The sequence below is a fragment of the Acanthochromis polyacanthus genome, chromosome 4, assembly GCF_021347895.1.
Source record: "Acanthochromis polyacanthus isolate Apoly-LR-REF ecotype Palm Island chromosome 4, KAUST_Apoly_ChrSc, whole genome shotgun sequence".
Taxonomy (NCBI): Eukaryota; Metazoa; Chordata; class Actinopteri; family Pomacentridae; genus Acanthochromis; species Acanthochromis polyacanthus.
In genome coordinates, this window is record NC_067116.1 from 11,622,047 (window position 1) to 11,648,160 (window position 26,114).

The 26,114-nt window shown below is 41.7% G+C and overlaps 1 protein-coding gene across 5 annotated transcripts in view; it reads left to right on the top strand.

Moving 5' to 3' along the window:
- The window catches only part of gmds (GDP-mannose 4,6-dehydratase), a 351,858-nt gene that overhangs the window by 123,581 nt on the left and 202,163 nt on the right, over positions 1 to 26,114 (top strand). For all 5 annotated transcript variants that reach the window (XR_007941420.1, XR_007941421.1, XM_051947330.1 and 2 more), the window contains exons 5-6: positions 4,251 to 4,443; positions 10,442 to 10,546. Coding sequence is in view for 3 of the 5 variants with exons in the window: in XM_051947330.1 (XP_051803290.1) it covers positions 4,251 to 4,443; positions 10,442 to 10,546 (298 nt within the window). In the remaining 2 variants the exon portion in view is untranslated. The remainder of the gene's footprint in view (positions 1 to 4,250; positions 4,444 to 10,441; positions 10,547 to 26,114) is intronic.

Sequence of the window (26,114 nt, forward strand, 5' to 3'; positions counted from 1 at the left end):
GTTGATGTTTCCATCCACTCTGCAGAGCTCTCGTATACCCCATACCGGATGTAACCCCAAGCCATGATTTTTCTTTCACCACACTTGACTGTTTTCTTGGTGATTCTTGGGTCAGTGGGGCTTCTGCAGGATTTGCATTGATTGGGATGCAGTTCAATGGATGATTCATCAGAAAAATCGACCTTCTGCCACTTTTCATTGTCCATCCTTCCTGCAAGCTGTGGACCTTGACAAATGCAACACGATTTGCTGTTGTCTTTTGTCTAATGCTGGTTTCTGTGCACTAATTTGACCATGGAGAACACCGCGTGAGAGAATCTGACAAACTGTTTTTGTAGATACAGGGATTTCTGGCGACCAGTTCATGTTGCAGTTGAAAAAGGGCTGGCCCTGGACTGTCGAAGCAACAAATGCTCTTCTCTAACAGGTGTCTGCCTGACCTGGGCTTGTCATGAACGTCACCAGTTTCTTCAGATCTTTTTTCTTATCCTCTCTACTTGACATCTGGATACATTAAAGCTGTCTGCCACCTCAGCAGCAGACTTGGTCTTCAGGGTCTTGATGATCAGCACTTTGGTCTGTGGTTGGATCTTTGGCATGCTGTCGGAGTCAGGTTGGGCTTCATATCAAGGTCTTGTGTCTTGGGTTTCTTTTTATACACACCCGGGAATGTGTCAGTTACAGTATTTGTCACAGGTGAACTTCTAATCTGTGATTGGTTGAATCATTTAAAGACATGACAAGACTTTTGTCCTTGCAAAAACAGATGTCATGGACTTTACCAAGACATGAACATCAGGACACTTTATGACTGGGTCAAGTTGCACCCAGTTGTTAATGTGAAAGCCCTTGACATTAAAATGAACCATTTTTGTGAGAACTGATTGATTAGAAATAAAGTTATATGCCATTTAAGGTTACTATATCCTTATGCGACAGGACTTTTGTCAGAGACTGTACAACACATCCATTCAAAATGTTGTCCATGCAGTGAACACAGCAGATTTTGTATGCTTTGTATCATTCATGGATTTCAGTATAAATCCCAAAATCACTCTTTTTTAATCAGTAGTGTACTATCCAAAACTTTTCTTTCAACAAACCTTTAAAAACTGTTCAAATTTGCTCAGCTTTGATTGAAATTAGATTTAGACTTTAAACTTTATTATTCCCCAGAGGGAAATTCTGTGAATTGAAATTGAGAACTTTCTTATCACAGAATGAGGATGCAGTATTAACAGCATAAAACATTCAAAGCCAAGTTTTTGATATCCAATTCGACAGACAAATATGATCTATCTTAACTTCACAAAACCCAGAGATCAATTTACATACTTTTATCTCATCACACAATGACTGTTGTGGCATCCTTGATACCTGGCTTAATCAACTGATTGATTTCAGACTGTACAGAGCTCAGTTCCCAGGCTTTCCTACCAGAACCGGGAGATGCAATTTCATCACTCCTGTCTGAGCTTCTTTTCTTTGGCTTCCAGTAAATTTTAGGATAGATTTTAAGATTGATTTAGATTGTAATTTTATGACTTGTCTGTTTTATTTTTGCTGTCTTTTTAAGGACTTTCTAACTTTTTGAAAAGTGCTTCATAAATGCAGATTATTATCCATCCATTATCTATACACCACTTAATCCTCATTAGGGTTGTGGGGGGCTGGAACCTGTCCCAGCTGACTTAGGATGAAGGCAGGGGACAGCCTGTACAGGTCACCAGTCTATCACAGGACTATATATAGAGACCAGCAATCATACTACATTCACACCTACGGACAATTTAGAATCACCAATTAACATTAGCGTGTTCTTAGATTGTGGGAGGAAGCCAGAGTACCCGGGGAGAACATGCAAACTCCATGCAGAAAGATCCCAGGAAGTCCAGGACGCGATGTGGGGATCTTCTAGCTGCAAGGCGATGGTGCTAACCACTAAGTTACAGTGCAGCAAATACAGAATATTATTATTTGTGATTAACATATATTTAGGTGGAATACTGCTTGAAATCACCAAATTGAAGGAAAAAATTACATTTGGGCTCTGATAACTCGAACTGGATTTTAGACTTATCGATTAATGAATACACTTCCAATACTTGGGTAGGTGCCATGACTGATTTGTCAGATGCAGCTCTGCATGATTTGCGATGAGTTGCTTGATGTACATTGGACTTAAGGTGTAATTTTCCACGAATGAACTGCAATACATTGGCAAATGATCACAGAAAATATGCAAAATATCTTGAGTGAGCAATGGTTTACATTTGTGGCACTTAATGTTGTGTTTCTTGAGTCTTAGTGTCAGACAAGAATTTTTTCAGTTGGTCACTTTTGAGGCTTCAGTTTGTGGTGTTTTTACTTTGACTTCTATTGTACAGACATTGCTGTTATTCTGTCCCCTTCTTGTGTTTTCTACATAAGTGCAGTTGCCATTATGTAATATACAGTATGTGTCTGTGTATATAGTGCCTTCTCACTTTCCATTGTAAATGATGTAAATGAAAAGGCCAGAATGCAAAGTTAAAGCGTAAGTGCAGCGTCACAGGTAATTACACCGACATGTAGAGTGTAATTGAACCTGATCAAACCTGCTCTGTGTAAGTGTGTGTGTGAATAAGTGTGTATGCATTATGGGTGGAATAGAGGCCCAGTGTTCCTGGCTCCCAGCTTTAAATAAGGGGTCTTTATCTGGCCGTGTGTACAGCACTAGTGTGAAAGCACTAAAGAGCCGAAGCGTTTCCTCTGTACAGACGGGGCTCATGCCTCTCACTCCAGGTGTGGTGACCACTAACCAGCACGACTTTTAACTGTCAGGCCTGATTTGGAGCCTGAGGCCAACCTGGCAAATACACAAGCTCTCACAGTCCAAGTGCACACACAGAATCATGTATGCGCACATCCATTTCTAATTTAAACTTAATTTCCCTTCAAGTGTTCATTAGGTTACCTCTCATCTTAGTCCTCTGCTGTGGAAACAGGAATAGTAGGAGATGTAAGCAAGTTTGAGGTATGAGCTTCCCAATCTGCTCTGATGAGCTCCAGAAACAACTCTGCTCTCACCTTCCCTGTGCACCAGCATCCCTAGCTACCTTCTCGTAGGGAAGATTTTGGGGACTTTGTCTGAGATGTGACCTTTTTTGAATTACTCAGCATCATTTTTAGTGTACCTTGACCATGTATAACTTTACTCCTCACAGGCTAAATGCTTCCAATTCTTGACCCGAGTTGTCTGATAGTGACAGCACCTTTCCCTCTTCGCACAGATATGGTAGAGCTGAGTTGTAGTTGTTTTCCAGTGCAAATGCAGCAAGGATGACATGAAGGGCTTTCTAGCAGAGCATAATTCTTAAAATGTCGGTGTAAACTGGTTTGAAAATTCATCAGCCATTATCTTTGTTATTTGAATTTTTTTTTTGAACTAATTTTAAATCAAATTCAAGTCATACATTGCACTGTCGGTCATGTAAAATCACATCTTCAACTTCACAGTTACATCTTGCAGCTCTGAATACTGATCACTAAAACTAGAAAAGCAATCAGAGAGTGCAGTACTCCGGCAAGGCTGCTCACTCGTATCATTTCTGTTGGACAAAATCATTCAAAATCCGTGGATCTAGAGTATAAGCTGCATCACTGCCAAAATCTAATCACTTGGTCCTTATGTAATTTCTGACCTTCCCTGAGAATTTCATTCAAATCCCTTAATCCGTTTTTGAGTAATGTTGCGCACAGACAGACAGGCAAACCAACATCGATCGTCACATAACTCTGCCGAGACTCTGCCTCCTTGGCGGAGTAATAGCACAGCGTTTAAACATTTTCCTTTTATTTCATGTAAGAACTGATATCTTCAGTGCCTAGTAAATAACATTTTCTTTTCTTCATGCAGGACTTCACTTGGCCAAAAGTTGAATATCTTAAGTCGAGTAGTAGTCAAGCAATTTCTACTTAATAATTTTTTCTACAGTCTACATTAACACTTCTAAATCCTTTAAAGATTTAGTTTAACTAGATAGAGGTCAAGTCAGACTCATTTCTGAAGCACATTTAAAACAACAGGAGTTGAACTAAAGTGCTGTAAATAGCAACCCATAACTCATAAACAAAATGCTTAAAATTCAAATCTGAATATGAATACAATAAAATGGTGAAACATAAAGACTACAACAAAATAAAAGATAACAGAGATTTTCTGTTGAGATGTCTTAATGTCTCTGTTTTTCTCTCTCCACCTCTCCCAGATCTCCTTTGAGCTGGCTGAATACACCGCTAATGTAGATGGTGTGGGTACGCTGCGTCTACTGGATGCCATAAAGACATGTGGTCTCACCAATAATGTAAAGTTCTACCAAGCCTCCACAAGTGAGCTGTACGGCAAAGTCCAGGAGATCCCTCAGAAGGAAACCACTCCCTTCTACCCTCGCTCACCTTACGGTAATACACACAGATACGTAATGCGCTGTAGATCCACATGGAAACACACACAAGGATTACCTAACTTTTTTGCCTTGCACCATTTGTCAAACACTTGCGTATGGCCATGTAAGGGCATACAAGCACAAGTTGCTTGATGCCTCTACCGCACTTTTTCCTGGAGTTTGTGTGAGCGAGTAGAAAGGGGGTTTCAGCGATTAGACTGAGTTTGAACTTTCCACACACCCTGAGGCCAAACGTCTGACTGAGGACTGGAGTGGCTCTCACTTTAACAAAGACATCTTAATATTGACAGCGCTCAGTTTCTGTACACACACACACACACACACACACACACACACACACACACACACACACACACACACACACACACACACACTCTATGGCGTCAGAATCGTGTCAAAAAGCGTGCGCAGCTATCAACTCAACGTGTCACACGCGCGCGTACTTTGACGCCTGTGCGCCTGACGCGTAATGCAGTTTCCCCATTGATTTATAATGGCCTCCCGTTCACGCGTGTGTTCACGTGTGATCATTGCTGCGCACCGGCAATCACACTACGTGGAGCGGTCACGCGTAAAATTCATGCGTTTTTTTTACAAACGCACGCATTAACGCTCACATGAAGATAATAGAACATTTCGGTCACGCGCTCACACGTACGCGGAAATGACGTTCCCGAACTCTGTCAAGAAGCTGCGTGCGTATGAAGCAGCGTGTACACGCCTGTCTGTCACTGTTTGCCAAATACTTTTACGCGCTCACACACGCGTGCGGTCGCAATTTCTGATTGTACACAATAGTTGTTGATCTGCTCCGTGCGCAGCATAACGCGTAACATGAGCGCGTTGTGTAGTTGTTCGGTTCCAGCTGATGGCGCTATTGTTCCAAAACACGGGGATAAACTTACCCAGTTTTTATTATTGTTATTATTTAAATTAGGTTCTCAGGCTTCACAGCCCCGAGCCACTAGGCTGCAGTTCTTCTGACGTTTATTATTATTCCATAATTCATTTAGCTTAGCTACTTAGCCTCAAATACGTTTGCATCCATTACATTGCGGTTAAACTTCTTCTTTTCCTTTCGGCTTTTCCCTTCAGGGGTCGCCACAGCGAATCAATTGCCTCCATCTAACCCTGTCTGCTGCATCCTCTTCTCTCACACCAACTACCTTCATGTCCTCTTTAACCACATCCATAAACCTCCTCTTTGGTTTTCCTCTAGGCCTCCTGCCTGGCAGTGGGAAACTCAGCATCCTTCTACCAATATATTCACTCTCTCTCCTCTGGACATGTCCGAACCATCTCAGTCTGGGCTCTCTGACTTTATCTCCAAAGCCTCTAACATGTGCTGTCCCTCTGATGTACTCATTCCTGATCCTATCCATCCTGGTCACTCCCAAAGAGAACCTCAGCATCTTCAGTTCTGCTACCTCCAGCTCTGCCTCCTGTCTTTTTTTCAAGGACACTGTCTCCAGACCAAACAACATGGCTGGTCTCACCACAGTTTTGTAAACCTTTCCTTTCATTTTAGCTGAAACTCTTCTATCAGACCTGACACTTTTCTCCAGCCGTTCCAGCCTGCCTGTACACGCTTCTTCACCTCTTTTCCACACTCTCCATTGCTCTGGACTGTTGACCTGAAGTACTTAAAATCCTCCACCTTCTTGATCTCTTCTCCCTGTAACCTCACTCTTCCACTTGGGTCCCTCTCATTCACACACAGATACTCCATCTTGCTGCGGCTAACCTACATAGCGGTTAAACAAACGCAATAAATTGATGATAGTATCTATATTTACCTTTATAGATGATCTTAATTACGAGACAGAGGTCAGCTGTTGTCTGGGAACATCCGTGATCACGCTACTGGTGGGACACAACTGTACCGGATTTCAGCTGAAGGCTGCTGTTCTGTGCAAACTGTCATGAGACATTTTTATTGTGATATACCCTTCACTGCTGTTAGCTTTTGTTTTAATAAATTGTTTGAGATGAGGAAATCACTATTGCATGTTTCTACTTAAATGCCCTACTTTCATGATTTAATATCACTATAGCATTAATTTTTACAATTTCCATAAATGTCACCTGAAAAGTTGAGTAACTTTTTGTGAGTAGTGTATGTAGACATGTAATGTAAGCACACTTCGATAATATATCTGCTGCAGTAGTGCAGTTTATCTAGCTTGGTGTGACATATGTTGTAAGAAACAACATACTGGTAAGTTGCTGATATGTTTCAGATTGAAATCTGCTTGAAAAGCACAACTGATTATCTGTCAAAATGTGTGTATGTAGAAGTGTGCACTTAGCACTGAATAAAATCTCCGTAGATTATAGACAAAACACGCATCTTTCATCACAAATATATTTGTATTCACCCAAAGTGCAAGAGTAAAATACCAGTGTACTTAAATAGCTAAGAAGGAAAAGAATTTATAAAAAATATGATTACTTTTTCTAAAAAAGGCAGGAATAGTGGACAATGCAGTTTATTTCTGTGACAGTCGCTCCAGCACCGACACCGACACCATGCGGCCCATCAGTCCAGCCAAGGTGTTTGAATTTTCATCCGTCCTCTGGATGTTCTGGAGCAGGGCAGTGGTCAGGTCTCGGTGTCTTCAGATCTGTTCCAAGAACTGTTCCTCTGACGTCTCCAGATACTGCAGCAGATCCACAGCAGCTTCCTGCTTCCTTTATCCTGCATAGAAGCACCCAAGCAGCATTAGTTGTCAGTAATTATTTTCTATATTCATGAACACAGTTAACTTATTACCTCCGCCAGGAGGTTATGTAATCATCGGAGTTTGTTTGTCTGTTTGTCTGTTAACAGCATAACTCAAAAAGTTATGGACGGATTTTGGCGGCCATCTCTCAATTGTACAGAGTCCTTCAAAAAAATCCTGGATCCAGACGGTGATCCGGATCACCTCCAAAATCTAATCGATTGTTACTTTTGCTCTTCCGGACATCCTGTAAAAATTTGGTGAAAATCTGTCCATAACTTTTTGAGTTATGCTGTTAACAAACAGACAGACAGACAGACAGACAGATGGCCTGGCAGAAGTCTGCGCTCTCTGCATGCTTTTTTAGTTATTTCTGTTGTAGAAGTGTGTATGTGTGTGTGCGTGGCTGTATGACTGTCTGCGTGTGTATGTTGATAGGGAGTATGATGGGAGTTGAGTTGGTAGGGATGTGGGGCATTGTCTTTTTATTGTTTGTTTTTAACTTGTTAAGCACTTAGTGCTACTTTATGTAAGAAAAGTGATATAGAAATAAACTTTGATTGATTGATTAAATAAATGTTGTACTTTGTGATTTTAGGATGGGCCAAAAGATAACATATTGATCATGTTGATGTCTGCATAGTCTAAACAAATCTTACTTGATTTTTTTTTATTGTAAATGTATGGTGTTTATTAATTAAATCAAAATCTTACTTGATTTGGTCTGTAGCGAAGAGGACAGCATGAAGGAGCTGCAGGACAGAACCAGTAAGCTGCAGAGTAGTGATCCTGGTAACTGGACCTCATCATCCCAGGCTGACAACTAAATAAAATTAACAAGAAATGTTGTTGATAGCATCTGTAATTTAAAACCATTTTCTCCATTAATTATTAATTTGTCCGTACGATGTTAGAAAATGTTACAAAAAATGCCTGTAATAGTTTCCAGCAGTGCTAAATGCCTTGATATATTTGAGCAACAACTAAAAACCATCAAAGAAATCTGTGTATAAGTAATGAATGCATTGAATTTCCACATCTGCAAAGCTGGAAAATCACAGAACAATCAGCATTTTACCTTGAAATTATAAAAATAGCTGCACATTACCAGTATTCCTCACTTCATTGTGTTAATTTGATCTTTTGAATAAGTTTTAGACTCGTATTAATAATGTTAAACAGTTTATTGGTTCTTCAAGGGAAATTTCAATGATTATCATATAGTTCAGCAATTTGATTAATGGGCCATTGTGTAACAACGTGGGAGGTTCTGAATACAGGTCTGGTAATGAAATATTGCTGCTGCTTTTCTCAGGTTTTATAAGACGGTTTTCATAGCTTGCTGGCTTAGCAGTGGCGAACTGGTTAGCAAATAGTCGACCTCTGATCCTGTGTCCGGACCACGTTAGCTGGCGTAACGTTCATAATATTGATGTGGATCTGTTGTAGCTGGCGTATTCGTAGTCGGCTAACAGCAGGGTGTTTAAGAAATAAAACTTACCTATCAGGATCGGTACTGCAGCCTGCATCAACTCCTGCTCAGCTGTTGCGTTCAGGGACCCGGTTGGAATCACGGAATGCAGCCGGAAAAAATTGGGGCTCTTTTTGGCCAAAAACTGCTGCATCCCGGCTGCCTTTTCTGGTTCTTGTAGTCATTTCTGAACTTTTTAGTTGTTGAGGAGTTAGTCAGGCTCCGTTCGTACAGCTGTAGCCATCTCCCACTGGATTGTTTCGAACACTGGTGTGGTCCAAGAGGCTCCCTCTAACTTCCACTGAATTTCATATGAAGACCACAGTTCCAGGAAGCTTTGGGTCTCCTCCTCAGACCGTTGCTGCTCAGATTTTGCTTCTATATTTACTGGTTTTTAAAACACAAACACTGAACATTACTGCTGCTCGCTCGGCTGTTTAAAAACGGCGCTTCTGTGTTTTCGCTGTTGACGGTCGGACTGTAACCCCAGCCCCTGACGTACTGGGCTCTCACCTCGGGCCACCTCTGGCCCAGCAACGAGTTGGGGCCGGTGCAAGTCCCAGTTTTTGGAGCCTGGAGGCAGCCCACCGCCTGTCGAAAAACAAAAAACCGGAGCCGAATCGGCCACCGACTTCAACCTCGAACCGGAACTGCCTCGGTCGAAAAGGGCAGACTCTTCTTCGTCTTCTTCTTTTCCACCAGTATGGCTCACTGCTGCCTCCCCTGGCTGACTAAAATGAAAAGGCCAACTACACGACACGCTCATGTGAGGCGGACTGGTACGCACAGTGCAGAAAACGTTCTATTGTGTATGGCGACCGCACGCGTGTGTGAACGCGTAATAGTATTTGTCAAACAGTGACAGACTGGCGTGTACGCGCTGCTTCATACGCACGCAGCTTCTTGTTACGCGTGAAATACAATCTGCACACGACAACGCACGCACGCACGCACGCGTAAGAAAATAATCATGCGTGTACAGACACGTTGCTGCGAGTTGCTTTGATTGTTTTAGCACGATTCTGACGCCGTACACACACACACACACACACACACACGGACACACACAGACACACAGAGGCTGCGCACGTGTATGAACGATCAGGTTTCATGTTCTCTGTTGTCTAAATGCTATCTTCACTGACACTTTCCCCATCTGTCAACACTCAATCTGAGACTGCATGGGAGGTGCATACCATCTGTAGAAGGGCTGCTCCTCTATTAATTAGGCTTGGGAAGAGGGAGGTAGGGTTGCCATGGTAATCTCCTTTTACCTGCAGTGTACATCCTGACCTGCATCTTAATCAACGCACACCTCCCTTCATTTGCTTTTGTATTCCCCTCATCACAGGAGAAGGGAGGAGGACAGAGAGAGGGAAGGGGGGAGAGATTTTTGTACAAGTCTGCTTTTGGTCATTTAGCAGGACTCTGTGGTTCATGCTCCTGCTGTCGAAATACGATCTACCCCAGTACTGTATTTAGCTCTGATATGTCGTGTAAATACATGAAACTTTTCTATTCTATGGTCTTGTATCTGCCCTTTTAAGAAGAGGGCATCAAAGAGTCCTCTGCTTTGATTGTCACTTTTTATTGGATTTGTTGAGGGAATAAATCATCTTAATTTGAGTGTGAAAGTCGACCTACGTGCAGTGATCAGTCCAAAGAGCAGTGATCTATAAAACAAAAAACAGTTTCAAAACTTTTTTTCCTGAATTGATATCTGTTTACTTCTCAAAGTAAATCAATAGTGATATAATTCTGTCTTTTTTCCCGTGCTCCTCCTCTGCCTCTCCTGTCAGGAGCTGCTAAGCTGTATGCCTACTGGATTGTGGTGAACTTCCGAGAGGCATATAACATGTTTGCTGTCAACGGGATCCTCTTTAACCATGAGAGCCCGAGGAGAGGTGAGTGAAAAGCATGACATGCATTTTGCTATGCTAGGAGAAGAGAAGACAAATGTACACCCTACTTCAAGAGCATTAGCAAAACTGGAAGTACATTAGAGCTTAGTAATGTTTGAATGAAACAAAGAAATTATTGTTTAGAATGTTCAGGCAGAGGATGACAAATAATACACTGAATTAAAACACAGTCTAACTTGACCTTTTTCATACAGTTCACAAATTGTTGTAATACAGAGTAACTAATGTTGCAAATACAAAGAAATGTGACGTGCAAAGTAGACATCTTGGCATTTATAGTTTTTCATGAAGCACAACAAAATCTCTCACTGTCCTCATTTGACCATTTTATTCCATATACTATATTTGTTTGCAAATAAACCTTATTTAAAATAGCACAAGATTGGTGTCAGTTCTCCAGAGTCATCAGTCGTCACCAGGTGTCGAGTAGACAAGGACTTACAGTGACCAGTTATTTATATCAAAACAACTTTTGGTAAAGAACAGGAAAAGCACATATTACTATGAAGTCTCTCTCTGAAGCTACAGCACAACGTCTCACATAGTAGTTTCTATATGCAAAGTTCAAATGTGGGCGTATAACAACCCGGTCTCACAAGGATTCGTGAAACTATCACGTAAATTAATCTATGGTTACGTGCGCACCAACACGATTTCTCATATTTTACGTGTTGCTCACAACGAAATTCAAACCAATGTATTTCAAGCGGAGGACTTTTCATGCCACTCAGAACGTATTTCAAACGAATATTTTTAATGTAAACACGTTGCGAATCAAAGCGGAGGACTTTTCATACCACTCAGAACGTATTTCAAACGAATATTTTCAATGTAAAAGCGTTGCGAATCCAACGCTATATTTTGCATTACATCGTCCCATACATATAATGTGATGCCTTTATTTTTGCTGCAGGATTTGGGTATTTGAGATTAAAAAACGTTAGTGTTTGTTTGTTTGCAAACGGGTTTGATTTTGTTTTCATATCTGAGTCTTAATCACACCTGAATAGAACGTTTAATTAATCAAATATTCCTCGTGTGTCATGTTTCTCCTCGGTCTGATTTAAGCGAGTTACGTAGGGCATTTTGAATCGGTATATTATATTTTTAATGTAAAAGCATTGCGAATCCAACGCTATATTTTGCATTCGCAGGGGCCGGCAATTAGATGTGGCTTCGGGCCAAAATTTGTGTAAACATTATTCGGCGGTTTGACCGACGGGTCGGTGTGCTGGTATTTATTAAATAATTTTGATGAGTGGGTATCCGATGCCTGTATAGCTCAGCACGTTAAGCAGGTGACTCATGTACAAGAGCTGGTCTCGGACGCGGGTTCGATTCCGGTTTGCTTTATTATAATATTTTGGAAGTTTTTCATACACAAATGCAGATTTCTAAACGGACTGCTGTAAAACTTTTTAACATGATTGAAGATATCAAACTCATGGACAACTCCTAACCCATTGGACATTCATGCGGACAGACTCCTGTTTCAATTTTAAAAAAAACAAAACAAAACAAAACGTGCAGCACTTCGGCACCTTTCTTCTTCGGTGGTGTCTGTGTAAAACAATGTCCAACATGCAAACAGCACACCTAGCGCCATGAAGCACAAAATGCAGGTGTAAATCAATGGGGTGCTGAACATAGTAATATTCATAGCGGAAATAATAGATAATAATAATAATGATAGGTAATAGAATATTCTGAAATTAAGCTCGACTGTAGACAGGTATTTTGCAAACACTGTGAACACACACACACACACACTAATATATGTTAGAGAAGCAGATAATGGCAGTAAAGTCAATTATTTTAATAATTTGAAGAGACAATATATGATTACGCTATATATACATATATAAACAAAATACTGACTAATGAACACATATTTCTATATGAAACTATATATATATATATATATATATATATATATATATATATAATATCATTTTCTGACATATCTTTTTTAATATATATGTATGAATTATATTGATAGTCTATATGTGATTTGTATAATAATTTTCTCTGATATATAACTTCTGTCTATTGTTTTATATAAAAATATGTGCTCTCAGGGTTTAAAAGTCTGACAAGACCTGATTTTCAAACATGAACACTTGGTCAGATTTTTCTACTGGGACCCTGGGGTTGATCTTTTAGTATGTTATACTAGGCTATATTTGGAGCTGAACTGTGCTGGTTTGGTGTCTCTGTGACCTTCCTGTGACCCCTGGCGCAGGGTCAAAGTTTGACATTTTTGGACTATGAAGCCCCACAAATCGGTAATTTTTGCATCAAATGAGCTGACACTTTTAGGGGTGATTCAGGTGACCTTGGTAAACAATTGATTTGAAGCACAAGTCTCTAGGTCGTTCCTGGAGCTACTTCCGGTTTGGGAGGGGCTAGCAAAACAGTTCTAGTGGATTTAGATTTTAGATGTTTCAGAGGTACCAGATCCCAGGTTTCAGCTCTCTGAGTGTTACAGAAGAGAAATGAGAGCAAAAGAGGGACATTTATGAAAAAACGTGTTTTTTTTTGGCCCTCATTCCTTCTTCAGGGCTCCTGGAGGTCTGAAACGTGCATGAGCGTTCACATGAGCCTCTGTATATAGAACCTGTGCAGTTTGGTCCAAATTGGTTTAGGATTGTGCGAGATTTTGACCTTTTTAGCCCGTTTTGAAGCATTTGGACATTAAAGGGTTAACCGTAGAGTAAGAAACAGGGCCATGATCGAGCCCCTTTTGAGTAAACTCTCTGAAAAAAAATATGCAAGGTCAGGAGGTGGTCTACTAGGAGCGTGTACGATTTGGTGTCACTAGACCCAAAAATGACCGAGCAGGATTTTTTTTTACATGTCTGAAGGCCTCAGGCTGCATCACTGCTTGCAGGCCTCACTGCTGAAAAACGCGGGTTCCCGTGGGGCTAGACCCTTGAAAACAGATACAGTGCTTCATGTGACTGCTCTGAATAGTCCCACACAATATCAGACTTGAATTCCACTGGGAATGACTTTTATGATACTTGTTGCACAAAATGTCTCCTTCATTTGAAGTCTTCTTCCGTGAAGCTGTCGGGCTACTGAACAGGTCTGTGTAGACTCTGTTTTCATATCATCACCACCTCTCCCCCACAAATACACATGCATGCACGCATCCCCACATACACACACAAGCATACACACATTCATACACACACTGCACTACTGGACTAGGCTCTTTATTCATTTACCTACTAAATATTGCACAAACTGTTGGTTCACTGCACATATATCTATGTTGCAGATTTGTATATATTAGTGTGCCTCTTTATACTTATATTGTCTTTATGAGAGTGTTTTTATATTTTTTTGATGGCTGAAACTGGGACCAGGGTCAAATTTCATATTGTTTCATGTGCAAATGTGGAATGATACGACAATAAAGTGAACCCTTGAACCTTTGAACCTTGATTTAGTGACCCTTGACCCCTTCAAAAGTGTTTTCACTGCAGACTTGCTCCCAGAGCATTCAGCACCATAGACATAATAAAGAGTAGATGCCGCATCGAGCGCTACTGCCTATTGGGGCTGACGAGCGGTGGGGCCGCCATCTTGGTCCGGTCATCCGCTCCACTCAGCGCTGTTTGACAGCGCATTTAATCCATCTTAACTCTGAATATTAAACTGATTTTCACGCGTTTTTTAATTTTTTTGCTGCAAACGTCATACATGTAGCTATGATACAGGACAAATGGTTCGGCGTATTTTAATATTCATAGTGGGATTAACAGTAATAGAATATTCTGATATTAAGCTCGACTGTAGACAGGTATTTTGCAAACACTGTAAACACACACACACTAATATATGTTAGAGGAGCAGATAATGGCAGCAAAGTCAATTATTTTAATAATTTGAAGAGACAATATATGATTACGCTATATACACATATATAAACAAAATACTGACTAATGAACACATATTTTTATATAAAACAATAGACAGAAGTTATATATCAGAGAAAATTATTATACAAATCACATATAGACTATCAATATAATTCATACATATATATTAAAAAAGATATGTCAGAAAATGATATTATATATATATATATATATATATATATATATAGTTTTATATAGAAATATGTATTCATTAGTCAGTATTTTGTTTATATATGTATATATAGCGTAATCATATATTGTCTCTTCAAATTATTAAAATAATTGACTTTACTGCCATTATCTGCTTCTCTAACATATATTAGTGTGTGTGTGTGTGTTCACAGTGTTTGCAAAATACCTGTCTACAGTCGAGCTTAATTTCAGAATATTCTATTACCTATCATTATTATTATTATCTATTATTTCCGCTATGAATATTACTATGTTCAGCACCCCATTGATTTACACCTGCATTTTGTGCTTCATGGCGCTAGGTGTGCTGTTTGCATGTTGGACATTGTTTTACACAGACACCACCGAAGAAGAAAGGTGCCGAAGTGCTGCACGTTTTGTTTTGTTTTGTTTTTTTTAAAATTGAAACAGGAGTCTGTCCGCATGAATGTCCAATGGGTTAGGAGTTGTCCATGAGTTTGATATCTTCAATCATGTTAAAAAGTTTTACAGCAGTCCGTTTAGAAATCTGCATTTGTGTATGAAAAACTTCCAAAATATTATAATAAAGCAAACCGGAATCGAACCCGCGTCCGAGACCAGCTCTTGTACATGAGTCACCTGCTTAACGTGCTGAGCTATACAGGCATCGGATACCCACTCATCAAAATTATTTAATAAATACCAGCACACCGGCCCGTCGGTCAAACCGCCGAATAATGTTTACACAAATTTTGGCCCGAAGCCACATCTAATTGCCGGCCCCTGCGAATGCAAAATATAGCGTTGGATTCGCAATGCTTTTACATTAAAAATATAATATACCGATTCAAAATGCCCTACGTAACTCGCTTAAATCAGACCGAGGAGAAACATGACACACGAGGAATATTTGATTAATTAAACGTTCTATTCAGGTGTGATTAAGACTCAGATATGAAAACAAAATCAAACCCGTTTGCAAACAAACAAACACTAACGTTTTTTAGTTTCAAATACCCAAATCCTGCAGCAAAAATAAAGGCATCACATTATATGTATGGGACGATGTAATGCAAAATATAGCGTTGGATTCGCAACGCTTTTACATTGAAAATATTCGTTTGAAATACGTTCTGAGTGGTATGAAAAGTCCTCCGCTTTGATTCGCAACGCGTTTACATTAAAAATATTCGTTTGAAATACGTTCTGAGTGGCATGAAAAGTCCTCCGCTTGAAATACATTGGTTTGAATTTCGTTGTGAGCAACACGTAAAATATGAGAAATCGTGTTGGTGCGCACGTAACCATAGATTAATTTACGTGATAGTTTCACAAATCCTTGTGAGACCGGGTTGCGTATAACTACAAGAAAGTTTAAATCCAAATAATTACAATGTACACTTCAATTAGCTTACATTTGAAAATTTAGCTTTGTGCAATTGCAACGGTAATCTAAAGTTCATGAACACAGGGCTTCAGACGAGCTTTTCCACTGGCAGCATCGGTGCTACCAACTTTCTCAGTTTATTGCACAGGCTGAACTCCTCACTGCTAAACATCTGCTTATCAATAGTCATGACAATTTACAGATGGTTTATAAACCATTATGGTGTGCCGGCTAATGCACAGGTTAGTTAGTCAGCTGTGCTGAAAAGCTTAATGCACTGTTTTACATGTCAAACAGAAGGAGACCCACTGAGACAGCGGAGAAGACAAAGTATTACTTCTAAAAACAACAGTGAGTACAGCAGCTACCCATTCTGGCCAGAGGACAAAACATGGAATTAATATTATATATACATATACAACCCTTTTCAAACATTATGGAATCACCAGTCTCAGAGGATGATCATTTAGTTGTTTAATTTTTTCGAAAAAAAAGCAGATCACAGACATGCCACAATACTAAAGCCATATAAAATGTCAACTTTCTGGCTTTAAGAAACACTAAAAAAATCAAGGAAAAAAATTGTGGTAGTCAATAACAATCGCTTTTTTAGATCAAGCAGTGGGGAAAAAATGTGGAATCACTCAATTCTGAGGACAAAAATATGGAATCACCCTGTAAATTTCCATTTCCAAAACTAGCACCTGCATCAGCTTAAATCTGCTTATTAGTATGCAGTGAAGCCGCAAGGGGACACAAGCCAGTGTCTTATTGTGCCGGTCCCAAGCCTGGATAAATACAGAGGGTTGTGTCAGGAAGGGCATCCGACGTAAAACTTTGGCCAAATCAATCATGCGAATCAAATGTATGACTTCCATACCGGATCGGTCGAGGCCCGGGTTAACAACGACCGCCATCGGTGCTGTTGACCTACAATGTGCCGGTGGAAAATGGACTCCTGTTGGTAAGAAGGAGGGGAGGAAGGTGTGTTCGTAGGAAGAGAGAGAAGAGGAACACCAAGAGTCTAGAATTGAGAGTAGGGACTTTGAATGTTGGAACTATGACAGGAAAAGATAGAGAGCTGGTTGACATGATGCAGAGGAGGAAGGTGGACATACTGTTTGTCCAGGAGACCAGGTGGAAAGGTAGTAAAGCTAGAAGTTTAGGAGCAGGGTTCAAGTTGTTCTATCATGGTGTAGATAGGAAGAGAAATGGAGTTGGAGTTATATTGAAGGAGGAGTTTGTTAGGAATGTCCTGGAGGTAAAAAGAGTGTCAGATCGAATGATGACCCTGAAGCTAGAAATCGAAGTTGTGATGTTCAATGTTGTTAGTCGGTATGCTTCACAGGTAGGATGTGAGCTGGAGGAGAAGCAGAAATTCTGGTTGGACCTTGATGAAGTGATGCAGAGCATCCCTAGAAGTGAGAGAGTTGTCATTGGTACAGACTTCAATTGACATGTTGGTGCAGGAAACAGAGATGATGAGGAGGTCATGGGCAGGTTTGGTATCCAGGAGAGGAACGCAGAAGCACAGATGGTGGTTGACTTTGCAAAAAGGATGGAAATGGCTGTAGTGAATACTTTCTTCCAGAAGAGGCAGGAACATAGGGCGACCTATAAGAGTGGAAGTAGGAGCACACAGGTAGACTACATCTTGTGTAGACGGTGTAATCTGAAGGAGATCAGTGACTGCAAAGTAGTGGTAGATGAGAGTGTAGCCAAACAGCATAGGATGGTGGTGTGTAGGATGACCCTGGTGGTGAAGAAGATGAAGAGGTCAAAGGCAGAGCAGAGGACCAAATGGTGGAAGCTGAAAAAGGAAGAGTGTTGTATGACTTTCAGGAAAGAGTTGAAACAGGCTTTGGATGGTCAGGAGGTGCTTCCAGATGACTGGACAACTACAGCAAATGTGATCAGGGAGACAGGTCGGAGAGTACTTGGTGTGTCATCTGGAAGGAAAGGAGATAAGGAGACTTGGTGGTGGAATGAGGAGGTGCAGGAGTGGATCCAGAGAAAGAGGTTAGCTAAGAAGAAGTGGGACACTGAGAGGACTGAAGAGAGTAGACAGGAGTACAGGGAGATGCAGCGTAAGGTAAAAGTAGATGTGGCAAAGGCCAAACAAGGGGCTTACGATGACTTGTATGCTCGGTTGGACAGTAAGGAGGGAGAGACTGACCTGTACAAGTTGGCAAGGCAGAGAGACAGAGATGGGAAGGACATGCAGCAGGTTAGGGTGATAAAGGATAAGGATGGAAGTGTGTTGACAGGTGCCAATAGTGTGATGGGAAGATGGAAAGAGTACTTTGAAGAGTTGATGGACGAGGAAAATGAGAGAGAACGAAGAGTAGAAGAGGTGACTGTTGTGGACCAGGAAGTGGCAAAGATTAATAAGGATGAAGTGAGGAGAGCATTGAAGAGTGGAAAGGCACTTGGTCCTGATGATATACCTGTGGAGGTATGGAAGTGTCTTGGAGAGGTAGCAGTAGAGTTTTTGACTGGGTTGTTCAAAAGGATCTTAGATGCTGAGAAGATGCCCGAGGAATGGAGAAGTGTGCTGGTGCCCATCTTTAAGAACAAGGGAGATATGCAGAGTTGTGGCAACTACAGAGGAATAAAGCTGATGAGCCACACGATGAAGCTATGGGAAAGAGTAGTTGATGCTCGGCTAAGGGCAGAGGTGAACATCTGTGAGCAACAGTATGGTTTCATGCCAAGAAAGAGTACAACAGATGCAATATTTGCTTTGAGGATGTTGATAGAGAAGTACAGAGAAGGTCAGAAGGAGCTGCATTGTGTCTTTGTAGATCTGGAGAAAGCTTATGACAGGGTGCCCAGAGAGGAACTGTGGTTTTGTATGAGGAAGTCTGGAGTGGCAGAGAAGTATGTTAGAGTCGTGCAGGACATGTATGAGGACTGTAAGACAGTGGTGAGGTGTGCTGTAGGAGTAACAGAGGAGTTCAAGGTGGAGGTGGGACTACATCAGGGATCAGCTCTTAGCCCCTTCTTGTTTGCTATGGTGATGGACAGGATGGCAGACGAGGTTAGACAGGAGTCTCCATGGACTATGATCTTTGCAGATGACATTGTGATCTGTAGTGAGAGCAGGGAACAGGTGGAGGAGAAGCTAGAGGCATGGAGGTCTGCCCTGGAAAGGAGAGGAATGAAGGTTAGCCACAGTAAGACGGAGTATCTGTGTGTGAATGAGAGGGACCCAAGTGGAAGAGTGAGGTTACAGGGAGAAGAGATCAAGAAGGTGGAGGATTTTAAGTACTTAGGGTCAACAGTCCAGAGCAATGGAGAGTGTGGAAAAGAGGTGAAGAAGCGTGTACAGGCAGGCTGGAACGGCTGGAGAAAAGTGTCAGGTGTGATGTGTGATAGAAGAGTTTCAGCTAAAATGAAAGGAAAGGTTTACAAAACTGTGGTGAGACCAGCCATGTTGTTTGGTCTGGAGTGTCCCTGAGGAAAAGACAGGAGGCAGAGCTGGAGGTAGCAGAACTGAAGATGCTGAGGTTCTCTTTGGGAATGACCAGGATGGATAGGATCAGGAATGAGTACATCAGAGGGACAGCACATGTTAGAGGCTTTGGAGATAAAGTCAGAGAGGCCAGACTGAGATGGTTCGGACATGTCCAGAGGAGAGAGAGTGAATATATTGGTAGAAGGATGCTGAGTTTCCCACTGCCAGGCAGGAGGCCTTGAGGAAGACCAAAGAGGAGGTTTATGGATGTGGTTAAAGAGGACATGAAGACAGGGTTAGATGGAGGCAATTGATTCGCTGTGGCGACCCCTGAAGGGAAAAGCCGAAAGGAAAAGAAGAAGATTAGTCTTCAGTTAAGAAAGAGTGCTCACCCCTTGGAGAGCTGTTTTACCAAGAGGATTGACATGAATCATGGCTCCAACACAAGAGATGTCAATTGAAATAAAAGAGAGGATTATCAAACTTCTTAAAGAAGGTAAATCATCATGGAATGTTGCAAAAGATGTTGGTTGTTCACAGTCAGCTGTGTAAAATCTGGACCCAGTACAAACAACATGGGAAGGTTGTAAAAGGCAAGCATACTGGTAGACCAAGGAAGACATCAAAGCATCAAGACAGAAAATTTAAAACCATATGTCTTGAAAACAGAAAATGCACAGCGAAACAAATGAGGAACAAATGGGCGGAAACTGGAGTCAATGCCTGTGACCGAACTGTAAGAAACCACTTAAAGGCCAGCAAAAATTTGGTTGCTGGAAATAATTTATTGAAACACACAAATTACTCAAATTATTATCAATAGCTATAAAGGCCTTAGCCATAGTGAGCAGCCTGTGGACAGTGAAATTTTGCCAACATTAAAAGCGGAGCAGCTCTGGACTTTACACACAGAAATTTTGGTTGTTTGATTCAACAGTAAACAACAGGAGTGGCTTTGGTAAAAATAAATTTGCCAGTGTGAACATGAAATGTTAAGTAATGTTCATTATGGTTTAAAAAAATTCTACTTAACTTGTTGAAACCTGCTGAAACACATGCAATATTAAAAGCAAATTATTGTCTTAACTGATGTGGTTTTCATCAGATGTCCTATTTGTTCACTTTTTGTGCCAGTTAGGAATGCTTATATCATATCATCATTCTTTTGTCAAGATAAAATTACGAGGTTAATAAACCTTGACATGACTCAACCTCAGTCTCAGCAACACGCTAAAATCCACAATAAAGCAGTCAAACAGACGCTAAACCATTGTTGGATTGTGTGAAAGTATTCAATTACATGCTCTATATAGAAGTTATATTCATTTACCAGCGGAGCCAGGTTTCTCATAACCACTTAGCACACACTCACATACATTCTGACACATAACGAGTGGGTTGTGGTCACATTTTTAATATGTGATCTGAGCCCCGAGGGTCGCTGGCGCTGATTTAACCCGATTTACATGCCACCGCGGCTCAAAATGAATACCACATGACTGCCGTTCCAGCACTATGCCCAGGTCAGCCGCGCAGGTGTTTACGATTTATGCTCTAATGAAGGCCCTGGCCACGACCCGCGCCAAGGTCGGGGGTCATCCAGTAAACCCTAATGGGTTATCACAGCTAGATAGCTGTGGGAACTGGTGTTGTTTACAGCCAGTTCAGCAAAATGGCATGGTTACCTTTGCAGTCGAATGGAAAAATGAGTTGACATCATTACACTGGGAATAGTTTGTGCAGTGACAAGTGGGAAGATTAGGCAGGATGACAGGAGGAATAGAAAACTCATCTACATGAGACTTTGCTGGATTGTTAAGTGAAGCAGTCTCTGATGTTATTTCATTTTTGAATGACAGTTTACTGACTTTTCACATTGAATGGGACAGGTAGTCAGTTTAAAAAGAAAAAAGAAGTATTTTAAATACATCTCCTTGGACTTTGGGTTTTTGAAACTTTCCACTGTTTCCTGATGTTTTTCTTGAATTTATTCCAGTAACAGAAAAATATAGTTATGGCTCAGTATCCATTAAACCCTAAGACATGCAGACAGGCTAACCAATTCTTTAATCAGAGATGCATGTGTCCTTTTGCATGTGCCCTATGCTGTGACCTCTTCCTCACATGACCTTATAAGGACAAAACTCACTGCCCTCCTGATAACATGTTGTCAGCCTTTTGGTTCTTTGTGAGGTCTCTCTCATCTCATCTCATTCTTGCCACACACACTCCTTTCTTCTCTCTTCTCTTGCTTCAGTCCATGTCATCCTCCTCCCTTCTCCACAGTCAGCATTTCTACAGCAGGCCATTGGGTTTATTCCTGTCACTTCTATTCTCAGAGTTACGGCTGTTGTTGCTCATAAAGCAGGAACGCTGTGCTATGATGTGGCCAGATGTCCCACGGCTGCCTTGCACAACCCAGTGTGGCGCTTGTTGGCTGGATTGGCCAGTGTTTACCCAGGCCCCTGGGGCCAGCCATGACCCTGCCACTGCCACATTGAGGAGGCGTTAGGCTGTGCAGTCCATTACTCAAAGGAGGGCTTTTTAGGGGAGGATTTGGTGCTTTGAGCTGCAAAACACCCTCCTGGCATATTTGCTCACTGGAGTGTAAGGTTATGCTGTAAATCGTACAGTCTGAAATACAGAATTGCTGACTGTTATAAGAATCTACTGGTGACTAGAATGTAGTAGACCTAGCACAAACAATGACTGAGTTTGTAGGATCCATGCTGTTGTTGTTTCATTAAATCCACTAAGACAGCCACATCAACTGTACAACGGTGCATTAAACATTACATAGTATAAACTCTTTATACTGTTAATGAAGTGTGTTAATAACTCACCATTTCTGACAGGGAAGGACAGTGACTATGACTGCCCAAAGAAAAAATAAACTTCTCAACAGGAAAACCTCCAATAAAAGCACACAAATGAAAATCAGTACATTTCCACATAAAGTTGATTCCCAGGTGATTTTGGAAAATTGGACCACCAAAGATGCAAAATAAACATTTTGCAGATCATCTGTGTCGGAGGAATCACACCCCTGCCCTACACTCTCAGCATATCTTTTCAGTATTTGTATCACTGTTTCTACATGTTTAAAGGTCCAATGTGGTGAAAATCCATTTCTTAAAACCGACGTGGTGTAAAACAAAAGCTGAGAGAATATCAAGATGCTTTAGGTAAGCCGTTCAGAAAGAGCAGCTACCTCACAGTTTTTCATGTTAATTTACTTTCTGAAGCTGCTTCTGCTAACTCTAAATTGTGTCATCCGTGAGCAAAGGACACTCAGTGTTCTGCTGTTGGCTGCATGCATGCCCAGTATCTGAGCAACTGAAGATCCAGGGTATAACTTTGATTTTTGATGGCGGTGTCCCCGTAACAATGTCAGAGTCCTTAGTGTTAACATGCTAGACAGCTAATGTGTAACATTTCCATTAGCTTTATTTGTATGCCCATAGGTCAAAGCTCTGTGAAAAGTGTAGCACTTAGAGGTAGTGGTAACTTAAAGGGTAACCAATACACAGCGACTGGGTTGACTGGGATGTCAACGCTTGTTTCAGAGCAACAAGTGTCAGCTGTTTAAATGTGTTTTCTTCCCTAGTGCTCTCTGTACACTCATGTACTATATTGCTGATTTTATAGCCACAAAATCATCTGACAAACTCACCAAACACATGGCCTAAAAAGAATAGCTGTGCTGGTAAATCAGCAATATGTCAAATTATTATTCAGAGAGAAAGTTAGAAGCGATTGATCATCCTTATCTCATGTCTGTATTGGCTGCTGTGCAATTGGTTATTAGGGTCCGAGCACCGAGGGTGCGAAGGACAGGCGGTGCAAGGGCACCGACTGTCCAAGGCACCAGCGGTGCCAAGGACCCTATTGAAACCCTAGGGTTTATTAGGGTCCGAGCACCGAGGGTGCGAAGGACAGGCGGTGCCAGGGCACCGACTGTCCAAGGCACCAGCGGTGCCAAGGGCCCTATTGAAACCCGAGGGTTTATTAGGGTCCGAGCACCGAGGGTGCGAAGGACAGGCGGTGCCAGGGCACCGACTGTCCAAGGCACCAGCGGTGCCAAGGACCCTATTGAAACCCTAGGGTTTATTATCATTACGGTCCGAGCACCGAGGGTGCGAAGGACAGGCGGTGCAAGGGCACCGACTGTCCAAGGCACCAGCGGTGCCAAGGACCCTATTGAAACCCTAGGGTTTATTATTAGGGTCCGAGCACCGAGGGTGCGAAGGACAGGCGGTGCCAGGGCACCGACTGTCCAAGGCACCAGCGGTGCCAAGGACCCTATTGAAACCCTAGGGTTTATTATTATTAGGGTCCGAGCACCGAGGGTGCGAAGGACAGGCGGTGCCAGGGCACCGACTGTCCAAGGCACCAGCGGTGCCAAGGACCCTATTGAAACCCTAGGGTTTATTATTAGGGTCCGAGCACCGAGGGTGCGAAGGACAGGCGGTGCCAGGGCACCGACTGTCCAAGGCACCAGCGGTGCCAAGGACCCTATTGAAACCCTAGGGTTTATTAGGGTCCGAGCACCGAGGGTGCGAAGGACAGGCGGTGCCAGGGCACCGACTGTCCAAGGCACCAGCGGTGCCAAGGACCCTATTGAAACCCTAGGGTTTATTATTATTATTATTATTATTTTTTTTTTTTTTTTTTTTTTTTTTTTTTTTTTTCTCCCGTAAAGTAAATTGGCTTTTTGGCGGCCTTATCATACTCCAAAACGCGTGAAATTTGGCATGCACATCAGGACTGGCGAAAAATTTGATATTTTATGGGAGTTGCGCATGTGCGTGGCAAAATGGCTCTATAGCGCCACCTGCAAACTTGAAAAAGTAGTCATTAGGCCAACTGCCACAATGTTTCATGTACAGCTACAATATTTGGTGGGCATATGCAGAACATCTGGACACACCAAAAAGTCAATTACAGCCACGCCCTAAACCCAACAGGAAGTCGGCCATCTTCAATTTGCTGTAAATTTTTCAAACTTAATCGCTCCTCGGGAAATGACTTGCCTTTTTGGCGGCCTTATCATGAACCAAAACGCGTGAAATTTGGCGTGCACATCAGGACTGGTGAAAAATTTGATATTTTATGGGAGTTGCGCATATGTGTGGAAAAATGGCTCTATAGCGCCACCTGCAAAATTGAAAAAGTGGTCATTAGGCCAACTTCCACAATGTTTTATTTACAGCTACAATATTTGGTGGGCATATGCACCACATCAGGACACACCAAAAAGTCAATCACAGCCACACCCTAAACCCAACAGGAAGTCGGCCATCTTGAATTTGCTGTACATTTGTCAAAATTTATAGCTCCTAGTGGATAAGTCTGAGAGAACTGAAATTTGGCCAGTACATGCACCAGACCTTTCTGATGAAAAGTTATCAAAAACTCAACCAGAAGCCAAAAGGTGTGGCCATGGCGGAGCCTCAAACAACTGATCCTTCGCCATGAAACAGGAAGTGGTGTCTAATTCTTCTCAACATGCTCCAATCTGCCTGAAACTTTACATGTATGATGACAGTCCTGTCCTGATGTCATCCACATAGGGATATTCATTGACAGTCATAGCGCCACCTTGTGGTTTCAGGAAATAGACATCTTTTACACTTTCATGCCCTATTGTTACCCGGTTGATCATATTCACTTCAAATGCAGTGACAACAGCCTAAACACATTGATGATGCATCCCAGTGAAAATGGTGACTTGTCATCAAAAGGCGTGTCTGTGGCGGCCAAACCAATTTCGATGTTTCGCCATGAAAATTTAACGATTCATATCTCAGCTGAACAAGATCCTATCTGCCCCAAACTTCACATGATGGACACCAGGTCCAGTCTGAACACATCCACACTCATAAATTTTGAAAAAGTCATAGCGCCACCTGTTGGTAATAGTAAGTTTAAGGCCTTATATTTTCAGGTACAATGGCCCCAAACTTGGTGATATCATGCTGGAAATTGGTCAGTCGAGTCTTCACCTCTTGACAATCACACACTGTGAAGGGTGTGACATTTCATGCAACGCTGTTGCCGTAGCAACCAAATATCGCCATGAAAAACAAAGCCCTTTCTGACAGGTTAGGAATACTCCAATGCTCACAAAAATTACCACACACATCACCATTGACCCAAGGAACAACACTGTATGCATCTCGGCACTGCACATGCTATAGCGCCCCCTACAGTATTTTTAACAAACAGCCCCCCAGCACGTTTCACCTACATCCATGAAATTTGGGAGGCTTATAGAGCACATCAGGACGCACAAAAAAGCCTCTTGGAGCCATGTCCTAAACCCAACAGGAAGTCGGCCATCTTGGATTAATTGTGAGATTTTTGATGATTTTTCTCATTTTTGAGAGTTAATACCTCCTAGGGGATAATTCCAGGAGACCTGAAATTTTGTCAGTCCACACAGCAGGACTTGGTTTGGAAAAGTTATCAAAAGTTTAACCAGAAGCCAAATGGCGTGGCCATGGCGACCATTAGAGTTTTGATGCTTCGCCATGAAACAACAACTGCTGTATAACTCTCCTCTGCATGCTCCAATCTGCCTCAAACTTTCCATGTGTGATCACAATCCAATCCTGATCACATCTA